Source organism: Sinocyclocheilus rhinocerous, unplaced genomic scaffold (genome assembly GCF_001515625.1).
Source record: "Sinocyclocheilus rhinocerous isolate Xijiao unplaced genomic scaffold, SAMN03320098_v1.1 scaffold1121, whole genome shotgun sequence".
Classification (NCBI taxonomy): Eukaryota; Metazoa; Chordata; class Actinopteri; order Cypriniformes; family Cyprinidae; genus Sinocyclocheilus; species Sinocyclocheilus rhinocerous.
Window position 1 is genome coordinate 20,808 of NW_015670367.1, and position 12,278 is coordinate 33,085.

A 12,278-nucleotide genomic window follows, 5' to 3' on the forward strand; every position below is an offset into this window, starting at 1 on the left:
TAATAAATCTGTGTTAAAGCTACAAAAGTGTTTTTTTTCTGTGTTTTGCTGTTTGATTAACATTCAGGACAGAAAGCCTTAGGAACATTAAACTGCTGTGAACCAATATACTGTTACACATCCATTTTCTTTCTCAGTTGTTTACCTTCACCTAAGCCATAAGCAACTGTGTTTACAAGGATACTTGCAGAGACATGCATTTTGACATAGTTTCGTGCGTATGTGTCATTTTAGGCACAAATAGACACGGAAGTGAACGGAATTCAGTGTGCAAGTGCATCTGCGTGGCTCTCACCGTGTCTACACCGGATGCGAGGGGCATGGAGCGATGCAACAAAACACTATAGAACCCATTATAATCAGCGCTGTCTACGCTGGATGCGGCGCGGCGCAGCACGACAAATCCCCGAGAGTAAATCCCTCGTTCTTTTTATGACGAACTGACACAAAGTTCAAAGGATTTGCAACGGTCACTTTGTCGCGTCAAGTGTAGACAGCGCGGGGCGGCGTGACGCGACAGGTGTCGCGAAAATGATCAGTATAAATATAACGATCAGTATACTAAACATCGCACATCCTGCGATGTGACTATCGCGGATGCGCACATCGCGATATCGATGCTGAAACGATATATTGTGCCGTTAATTAGCCCTATTGGAGATTAAATCCACCTCATCCTCGTACTGTGCCGACCTGAGATTTTCTACGGTCCTCAGGGAGGTCCCCCCTTTGAGCTGCACCTCGCGGACGACTTATGGCCCCTGTCGCTTAAGACTGCCCTCCTTTTGGGTTTAGCATCAGTCAAGCAAGTGGAAAATCTGCAAGCGCTTGCATGCTTCGGAGGCTGCTCTAAAGGGCTGCCAGTTACGAAGCAGAGTCTACTCCGCTGGATAGTAGATGCTATAGCCTTGGCTTATGCCCCAGTGGAATGGTGTCCTATTGGAGTGAGGGCCCACTCCACCAGAGGAACGGCCTCCTCCTGGGCTTGGTCCAGCTGAGTTTCAATTGGTGATATCTATGCGGCAGCCAGCTGGTTTTTGCAGTCAACCTTCACAAGGTTTTATAACCTGGATGCCCCTGCCCTTCAGGCACGGATCTTGTCCGCCTAGTTCCCTTGATCAGCTACAAGTGGAAAAGGTCTTAGTGATGTAGACCCTGGCCTTAGGACCTGGTTCTCAATATTAGCTCATGCTTCTTAGGAGCCCTTATTGTGGGCACTCTGAGGCTGGGCTCGCAGAGTGTCTTCATGCTTAGCTCTGCGCTTATTTATAGCACGGCACTATTGGATACATTCCCCAAAGCACAATGTGAGAGACCATTTTTGAAAGGGAATGTACTAATGTAACCTCGGTTCCTTAAGATGACAGGAAAGAGCATTGTGTAGACTGCCGTGCTATAAAGCTTATTGGAACCTTATTAGAGTGTTATAGATGGAAACTCCTGGAAATTGCCTTCACACTGGTTGAGATTCACCTTTAGATTCTGAGGTTGCAGATAGATGGACCTTGGGATGATATAAAGAATTGAGTCATCAGCATAGCAGTGAGTGGAAAAACTGTCATTGGAGGACAGTAATCTGGTTTGGAAGCAGTGTTAATTTTGACACCAAATGTTGATTTAGTTTTAGTCATAGTCTTTTGACTAAAATGCCATTTAGTTTTAGTCATATTTTAGTCACCTGAATTGTTTTTAGTTTTAGTCTAGTTTTAGTCGACTAAATATCATAAGATTTTATATCATTAAGATTTTAAATCTAATGGGTTTAGTTACAGTGTAATGCATTTATTAAGCATTTCTCCAAAATTTCCAAACTCATTATATAGGTTTGATATTAAGGTTTTATCATGATAGACACCGATTTAACTGCGGTGACACACAACATGCCTTTGTTAAAATTAAAGGGGTCATATGATGCGATTTCAATTTTTCCTTTCTCTTTGGAGTGTTACAAGCTCTTGGTGCCTAAAGAAGATCTGTAAAGTTGCAAAGACTAAAGTCTCAAATCCAAAGAGATATTCTTTATAAAAGTTCAGAGTCAGCCACACCTACCTAAAACGGCTCGTTCTAACACGTGAAGCGGAGTCCAGTTAATGAAATACCAATGGTTATACAGGCTAATTATGCATTCTTTGTAGCAACTTGCTTACCATATTCTTCATTCTTTCAAGCAGACGTATTTATTTCTGTAAGTAAATTTAGATTGATCTTTAGGGCTACTAAAGTTTTTCAGTCAAGAGCAGTGAGTGATTTTGTCTTTTTTTGTTGCTTGATTAACATCAATGACTCGGACTAATATCAACTAAATTAGGCTGCTATCCTTTTAAAACCGAATGGACAGCTGCAATGGATGGTAATATACTGATACACGTTCTCCCTGCTGTTTACGTTCACTTAAGATGTAATCAATTGTTTTTACGTGAATACTCGTCAAAACGGACAATTCGACATAATTTTGTGTGTAATTCTCTGTTCATGCGACGCGAAAGAGTACTCGCGCGCTGTGAGACGCTCTTTCTGTGTGTGTATATCAATTGTTTTTACGTGAATACTCGTCAAAACGGACAATTCGACATAATTTTGTGTGTAATTCTCTGTTCATGCGACGCGAAAGAGTACTCGCGCGCTGTGAGACGCTCTTTCTGTGTGTGTATGCTTCAGTGTCTGCTCTCTGAAAACCGGTGTTCTGACGATTTGTGCTACCCTGTCAGATTTTGCTACCTCCCATTAAAACAGATGGTAGCATAATTCGATAGCAAAAAGTGCTACCTATCAGATTTTGCTTCCAGCATGGTATTAATAGGGTGTGAGGCTTTATTAACATGTACACCTACCCCAACCCTAAACCTACCCTTACAGTAGGATAAATAGTGTTGGTAGCATAATCTGATAGGTAGCTTTATTTGTCAGAACACCTGACCGAATTGAGTTCTCTCTTGCATCGTCAAATTTATCCATATGTCTGCTCTTCTCTTACTCCCACATACTGAAATTTTTTAACGTTTTATGCTGCAAGTGTATTTTAGCTTATGTCCCGCCGGTTCATATGTACGCATCTAACCTCCTAACCACGCAGCAGGTTCTTTCTGAATTTGAATTTATCTCTTCCCAAATCGTCCCTCCCTAACATTTTTGTCTCGTTTTTATTCGTTCAAAAAGTTTTTGTCATTTAAAAAGAGTTTTAGTTCGTTATCGTCTCCATGTCGTCAGTGAAAAAAATTTCGTTGACGAACATTATGACGAAAATTATTCGTCAACTAAATGAACACTGTTTGGAAGCACAAAAGAAGGCATTAATCCCTGTGTTATTCAAGTGCTTAGCATTTAGAGTGAACAGAGTGACCCTCTCCAGCTGAATTGGTTGTTCCCGTTATTCAGGTAGAACGTTAAGTTCAGGTAGAATGAAATATTACAGTCTGGAGATCAGAAGTGAATGAATGACAGTTTCAAAACCTCCAGAACAAGTAGAATATGTTCTGATCTGAGACAGTCATCTGTGAGGTAGATGACAGGACCATGCAGTGGGTAGAATTAGTGCTGGTGGAGTTGCAAATGATGGCCACTTTCAAAGTGTTTCACTGTGCCTTTGTGTTTGTTTCGGCAGTGAGTGCAGAGGCAGGAGGGTGTGGGGGAGGATTGAGGAAGATGAGGAGGTGGTAAAATTGCATATGTTACAGATTGAACTGTTCATTCATGTGTTTGCTGATTTGTGGTGACAGAAATTCCAGAGGAATACTGTATGGAGAAAGGTGCTGTATTTCCTGAGGCCTACAGGGGAAGTGATTTAGGGGTGATAAATGTTATACATGAACAACATTTAATATAGCTAGGTGCTCTTTTTCATAGTGCCTTTCATTTTATTACCGGTTGTGGCTATCAAACACACCATTACACTTTATATGCACTGTACCTTGTGACTGTTCCACATGTTCAGACATAAGTAGGGAAAAAGGCTTAAAGTTTAATGCCCAGCAACCTTGAACAATACAGGAAAACCTTAAAACTGTATGTGCCTTTCTCACTAAATAAATTTATAGCACTTGTAAAAGATGCTAAGGGCAGCTCTTTTGGAAAATGATTTTACACTTGTTTCTGTGATGGTTAGTGATAATTTTGTTCTTGTTTTGTATATTTATATATTTATTTATATATTCATTTATTTATTGTAGTTTACTGATTTTTTGTTTCTTTGTTGTTGTCTTTGTCTTGTCCTAGTGATTTAGCAAAGAGATTTTAATTCCCTGTAATCCAGTCCAGGCCCCCCTCAAGCCCAGGCCTGAGACAAATGGCCCAGTTGTACCAGTTGACCATAGTTACTTACTACTACTACTAGAACCTGGTTGTCTTAACATTTCCTCTCTGATGTTATGTTCTGTTGATACAGAGAGGCTTTAAGATACATGAAGTTGTTTTGTGGGCAGCAGAACAGCTGTATATTGAGCACAAAGCATTAAGTGTTGATTAAAGGGTGTAGTTCAGGTTAGGTGGAGACATATTTAGAGGAAGTTGCTGGAAGTGAGCACTTTCGAAATTTTTCAAACTTAATTTGCTTATCTTTGAATTATATCACACAGATGTTGTATTTATTTTGTGCAGTTTTTTGTATTTGTAGAGAACATGATAATGTTGACATCTTTTGCCTATATCATGAAGCCGGTTTTGCCAGCTAAACCAGCTAAGTTTCAGTTCTGTCAGGACCACTATCATCAAATTATGATTGACACTTACCATACAGTTTGGATTTGGCGGTATGGTTCTGTTCTGGGCAAAAAACTCCCTCCCCATCCATGCAGCCTGTCATGAATGAACAGGGAGAGCAGCAATAACCCCCCCAACACGAACCATAGGCCAATCCCACCCCCAACCACAAATTGATGGAAAATCTGAAAAAATCATGTCCTTCTGAAATAGCAGAGACTGGGGCAGCATGCCCCTTACAGGAGGAGAGTAGCAGCGAAGAGCAGCATGCCCATTACAGAAGAGGAGCAGCAGCGGAGGGATGCTCATCTTTAATAAGCGACTGAGAAGAGCATCATGCCCCTTTAATACATACAGTAACTGTTACCTGAAAAGATTAAGCAACAAGCATATGGTCAATTCCCGAATTTTAGCAACAAGCATGTTGCCCTCATCCACATAACATTGATAGCATTTGAATAACAACCTTTAGTAGCGAAATTACATACTGTGCGTTAAGTAACAACCATGTTACCGATACACTTAATACACTGTTAGACATTTCAAAGGGTTTTTACAGTAACTTACTGGCAACACTGTTGCCAGTAAGTTACTGTAATTAAGATTTACAGTAGAAAACTGTATTTGGTTTACAGTTGCAAACTGTAATTTTTATAGTAAATTACTGTAAAAAATCTAATTCATCAGTATACTACCGTAATTAATTAATTTTTATATATTTCATTACATTTGATCATTTTTATATAGAATTCATTTTATTTTTACGCTACATAGGTACTACTGGCATTCAATTAAAACAGACACAATAATTACAAAATATCAAATTCTTTATTTAAAACATTGCATGCATAACACTTGTAAATACAGTCTTCCAATGCTGGAACAGTGCATCTTCATTTCTCCTGTCTTAGGACATTTTGCAGTGCATTATGTTGTATCATCTGAAATTTCACATTAGTTACAATGTTAATACAAGATAAGCGTTGCTCGTTAAAAGTAATTTTAATTCGGTAATTCAATAAGCTGACAAAAGTCGTTTGAAACGACAGCGCAGTTTACCATAGTAAAGTTTGTTACCGCTATGTTGACGGGTAAATGTTACTAGGTTAAACTGGTGTGCAAAAATGTTGACACAAACAGACAGACAAATGTACATATATTTTTTACCTTGCTTACTGGTCTTATTCTCTCGTAAGGTGCATCGACACACAGCGCAGATGTTCTCCGGAACTCTTCCACTCTCGCGGGTTCATCCCCGGGCAAAACCCGCGGCGCTACCGCGCTGGTTTTCCAATCATTACAAGCGATGTAACATCCAGTGTAGTCAGTCCCAAGCTGTTGCGGCGTTGTAGACACGGTGTAAGTCAAATCTTGTCAATCCAACTGTGAGAAATGAGGAAAATAAAGCAGCCTCAATAAAATGGCGCCAAAGAGACCGTTACGGCAAATACAGTAGTATACAGCCATTTTAAAAAATACTGTAAGTCACTGTATGTGGGGTTTGACGTCACAGAAAATTCCCATGATGCAAAGGGTATTACAGTTACTTACTGCAAAGCGAATTTGCAGTATTATACTGGGTGATATACAGTAAATAACTGTAGAAATTACAGAAATGTCTAACTGCTTAAGCAAGCATGTCGGGCAGCTAGCCATAAAACTAGTTTAACCTAACTAACATACGATTTTATTTTCTCAATAGGCTACTGGCCAACATTAACTACTAACACCTGAACAAAATTTCACATTAGTTACAATGTTAATACAAGATAAGCGTTGCTCGTTAAAAGTAATTTTAATTCGGTAATTCAATAAGCTGACAAAAGTCGTTTGAAACGACAGCGCAGTTTACCATAGTAAAGTTTGTTACCGCTATGTTGACGGGTAAATGTTACTAGGTTAAACTGGTGTGCAAAAATGTTGACACAAACAGACAGACAAATGTACATATATTTTTTACCTTGCTTACTGGTCTTATTCTCTCGTAAGGTGCATCGACACACAGCGCAGATGTTCTCCGGAACTCTTCCACTCTCGCGGGTTCATCCCCGGGCAAAACCCGCGGCGCTACCGCGCTGGTTTTCCAATCATTACAAGCGATGTAACATCCAGTGTAGTCAGTCCCAAGCTGTTGCGGCGTTGTAGACACGGTGTAAGTCAAATCTTGTCAATCCAACTGTGAGAAATGAGGAAAATAAAGCAGCCTCAATAAAATGGCGCCAAAGAGACCGTTACGGCAAATACAGTAGTATACAGCCATTTTAAAAAATACTGTAAGTCACTGTATGTGGGGTTTGACGTCACAGAAAATTCCCATGATGCAAAGTGTATTACAGTTACTTACTGTAAAGCGAATTTGTAGTATTATACTGGGTGATATACAGTAAATAACTGTAGAAATTACAGAAATGTCTAACTGCTTAAGCAAGCATGTCGCTGACTTAAACAGAATGTTGGCAATAATAGTTGGAAAAGTTTAAAAAAACTACATTCCCAATACTAGATGAGCCTTAAGCAGCAAGCCTGTGTCATATCAGATAGAATTAAACAGCTTTAAAAACAAGCATTTTTCTGTGGTAAGTTTAACTAGGTACCAGCATGTCGAAATACAACCAATAAGCCTAAAGCAACAGTATGCCTAGCAACAAACATGTTACTGAACAACTAGCCTTAAACAACGAGCAATATTTGCCAATATATCATTTTTTCCAATATAGCATTAGCAATGAGAATAAAAAAAGAAACTTAGCTTAGCTTCGTGAAGACATTGAGCGATAAATAAAGGGTGTAATAATACGTGGATGCTTGATCCCCTTCTTGATATCTTACTTCCAGTGGGGAAGGCAGATCTCGTGCAAAGTGTTGTTGATGCAGTCACATTAGCACAATTTCAGCGATGATTTGCGGGCAAAGAGTCCATGTCAATGATGTATTGCAAGAAGAGGTGCTTGCTCAGGTCATTTCCTTGTAGCTCATATCAATCAACGTGGTGAATTTGCATTCAAGTTTACAAACTTGAATCTAATGAGAAACTGTGTGGGAAACTAACACCTCTTGCAAAATTCCTGATTATACGCTTCCTATAGAGACGGAATTCACCATCTAATTTGCTCCTGAGCAAGCGATAAAGCTGCTGAATTATTCTGAATAGACCTTATATAGGAATGCCGTGATAGGCGTCGTATTCCTACAGGTAGATGTGGATCAGCTGAGAGTCAGCTGATGCAAGCTTGACTCACGAGACCTGCCAGAACTAGCGCTATACACTTCATTTTAGTTTGTGCCAACTCTGGGTTTTAGCACCATGAAAGTGGCTTTAAGTGATGTTCATCGCCATAATAACTTATGCTCCACAGCTAAACACATTTGCTAAGGCTGTGCAAATTTGTTTAAATTCTTCATATTTTTCAATGTTTTAATCTTTGGCAATGAATCGCACTGACTCTGTCACGAGAAGTGAATCACAGTTTCAAGGCATGTGATTGGCTGTTCATTACTGATGTCACACTTTCATGTGTATGTGCTTCATAAACTCAGGATGAAAGCCTGAGTTGACAGAAAAAAACTGATGATCAGTGTCATGGTTCCAACAAAGCCAGATTGGATTGGTTTGGTTTTGTCGGTTCAAAACTAATCCTGTAACCCTGAGTTTGTTCAGCCACCATCATGGTACAAGCCCCTGAACAAGAGAGCTGTCCTGGTATATCTTGCCAGGTATAACCATTCAGTTGAAGCATCCTCATACTGATGTGGCTGAGCTGTTAAAGCCACATACAGAAATGTCAAAGCCAATGGTTTGTCTAATCCTGCTTCTGAAAGCCACCTTCCAGCAGAGTTTAGCTCTAGTCCCAATTAAACACACCTGAAACAGCTAAATCAAGGTCTTCAGGATCACTAGAAACTTCCAGTAGTAGGATTGGCTACCCCTGATATATAGTAAGCAGAAGCTCGACTCCAAGAAATTGTTTGCAAAGGAATGATGAAATCAGATGTTTATCTATATACAATTTTTATTGGCAAGTTTGTATGAATATGTTCTGCCAAAACTTTCATCAGAATCTCTATCCATCAGTGTATTGGTTCTGTGTTTTTGAGTCATTGATCAGTTTCTCTGTTTTCTCTGCCAGGTATCATATCTCTGTTGGTAAAGCATCAATGTAATGCAGTTTAAGTTGGTGTACATAAAAAGTTTGAGTCATATATTATAATATAAGCCGTATACATCTATGACACTCTGTATAGCTCCATATTCATCTCCAGTGTTGGGGAAAGTTACTTTTAAAAGTAATGCATTACAATATTGCATTACTCCATAAAAAAAGTAACTAATTACGTTACTTAGTTACTTTTTATGGAAAGTAATGCGTTACGTTACTTTTGCGCTACTTTTTAAATCTGGACAGGGCTTGCTTGTTTGTTTTTAAAATAAAAAATTAATTATTGCAGGTTTGCGTCATATTCTGTGTTGCATTATTTTTATTCATTTTGAGGAACACTGAATCTGTGTTTTTTTGTTTGTTAGTGAGATGAATTAATGCATATTCATATTTATTTTAGAACTACAGTAACATCTTCTGATTTCTCTCAATATGGGGACAGGAGAGCTGTCAATCAATAAATTGAAAAAAAAAGTAACTTGCGTTACTTATTTGAAAAAGTAACTCAGATATTCTCTTGTAAATTAAAAAGTAATGCGTTACTTTACTAGTTACTTGAAAAAAGTAATCTGATTACGTAACTTGCGTTACTTGTAATATATTACCCCCAACACTGTTCATCTCTAGCTCCCCTCTACTGTAAGATCTGACCCAGTTTACTATGAAGTTTAACTTGCAGGCATGGGTTTAATGAGTAATTATATAAATTCATTTATTTTTCATTCATAGCTCTTCCTTGAGTTAGGCAAAGACTGGAAGTTAAACTGCACGTGTGATCCAAATAATACCTTTGGTTGTGTGTGACTTTATGAACTGGTTAGTGATGCATGACTGCATAAGTGGGTGCCTGGATGCAAATGAATCATAATGTGATGTGTTTGTGTGTATATTAAATGTGTTTGTTGTCTATAGGACACTAAAACTGTATGGAAACATTGGAGTCCAGCTATATTCCTGTTACATAGCAATACTGCTGATGCACTCAGCGTACACACACCTGCACATTCAGCAACATACTCAGCTAACCCACTCACCTTCTTGTCATTGCTCTCTATCTCTCTCAGTCCCCATCTATCTCCCTCACCTGTGCTTTCTCTTTCTCTCTGTGCTGGAAAAACACTGGAAAAGCACAGCAGTTGACAGCTGTATCCTTTTTAGCCAATCAGAACTCTCTCATACTACCCGGCGCTCAAACTCTGAGCACTCTGTACAATATCTGCCCCACAACAAGCAGCTCGAACGTGCTCGCTCTCTCTCTCTTCTTCTCTGGCTAGCTTGTTCTCTCTCCTGCCAGAATGCCTGTGTACTATATGTGACAGGCTGCATTACAGACTGCAGATTTATACAGGCACAGCCGGGCCAGCCCGGGGGCCTGCAGCCAACTGAGCCACTCACACTTACTCAGATCTTCCTCTGAAAGAGAGAGAGAGATGGTAGATGCCCTTTGCAGGCTACTATGATGAAGATGAAATTGAAAGTGCAGTGGTGATGATTTCAGGTCACAACTTAAGGTTTTCTCTCCTTTTATATCACACGTGTGATGTGTAAATGTGCAAGACAGATCTGAAAGTGAAAGTGTGAAAAATTATTTACAAATAAAAAGAGAATATAACAGTGTTTCCCCTATGTGGGTTGCAGACCTGTTGTAAAAGAAAAAAAAAAAACAATCAGAAATGCAAACAATCATATATTGTGATATACGAATGTGAAAATTCATTGTATTTTGGCACAGATTCATCTGTCATTTTTACAGACTTGGTTTGTGTAGTATAGAAGTCTTATTTGTGAGAGAATAAAAGTGTTATTTTAGTACTATATTTTGTTATGGTATTTATTATTTTGACATTCAGTTTTTATTTTAATTTTAGTTCAAGTTGTAGTAATTTTGACATGTGCTTTTGTTATTTTTAGTTTTTTTTATATTTCTGTTTAGCTTTTTTAATTCAGTTTTTGTAATTTTAGTACTTGAACTCATTTTTCAGTTAATTGCCAAGGCAGCATTTCTAATTTTCTAAAGTTTTTTTTATTTCATAATATTTCTTTTTGTTTAATAAGTTATATAATATTTCTTTTTTTATTTCAGCTTTACTTCAATTAACAAAAATTATTTTCAGTATTTTTAGTAACAAATCGCAATCATTTTTACATTTTAATTCATTTAGTCTAGTAATCACAAACAACTAGAAATGTCATTGGAAAAACTGAACCTTGTATAGAGCGTAAAAATGAAGGTCCTAATGAAATTTTTATGGAAATGTGCTTGCAATCCCACTTATGATCATAGGGGAATATAAACCGCTTATGTCCAGGGGGAGAAGGGACTTGTGCATTTGAGCCTCTATTATGGACAATTAGTCCAAACTGTCTTCCCTTTTCCACATTAAAAAAGAACAACATGAACAGCACTAGGGAATGCAGAGTATAGGTGTAGAGAATGCTGAGTAAAGCACTTTCATGAAGCGTCTGTGCTGTGTTAATTGTTTCAGTTCAGTTTGGACGGTTGGGATTTTATGTTATCAGAAAGAATGGAATGAATTTGCATACTTTTGAAAATGCAAACTACTAACCAAGTGCCTGCATTTTGCTCTTTTACAGATAACAGGGACGGGGGAAAGCGTTAAAATCCCTCCCCCTGCTCCTAATTGGTCCTCTATACCATGAGCTCTGGCTCCGCCCAGGATGTGGCGGTGGAGAATTTCCTGCGTGACATAGAGAGGCGGGGCCAGTGGCTGCACTGCGCTGTTATTGGCTGTGAGGAGGAGCGTTCCTGTGGCGACATGAACCTTTTGTACCGCAAAAGTCGACTGGATTGGAGACACAGAGATCAGGAGGGCAAGAAAAGGTAAAAGAAAGAAAGAAATCTGTGAGCCTGCTGTAGGAGAATGAAGAAATTTGTGAGGAGAGAGAAGGATAGAAGAGGTTACAGAGATGCCTTCCAGAGCTTAAATGAAAGGTAAAGGAAAGAAGGGAGCAAGGGGAAGATTAGTAAAATCCTAAATCTATAGGGAAGGTGAAAAAATGGTGAAACTGAAGGAGAAGATTAGAATGAAAAAGATTATAAAGGAGAAGAGAGAGGGAGCGAGATGGATGAATATGACACGATTAAGAGTAGTCTTAACTTTGAAATAGAGACATTTGTCTTTCATCATTTATGCAAAGCATCCAAATCATCTTTCCGCCTGATTCAATTCAATTCAAGTTTATTTGTATAGCGCTTTTCACGATACAAATCGTTGCAAAGCAACTTTACAGCAAATTAGGTTTCTACAATATTTAGTGGTAGCATATCAGTGGCGACTGTCAGTTAATGTACATATGGCAGAAATGTACGGAAAAATCAATTAAAGACGTAATCAAACAGACGATGAACACTATTAACAACAATTATTATATGATGCAATCAAACATATAGCAAAATTTGGTAGT

At 38.6% G+C, this 12,278-nt stretch overlaps 1 protein-coding gene across 1 annotated transcript in view; it reads left to right on the forward strand.

The window, feature by feature from the left end:
* Positions 1–12,278, forward strand: part of LOC107734142 (neuronal tyrosine-phosphorylated phosphoinositide-3-kinase adapter 1-like) — a 45,312-nt gene that overhangs the window by 17,358 nt on the left and 15,676 nt on the right. The window contains 1 exon segment of the mRNA XM_016546006.1: positions 11,448–11,694. Coding sequence (XP_016401492.1) covers positions 11,510–11,694 — 185 coding nt within the window. The 5' untranslated portion in view covers positions 11,448–11,509.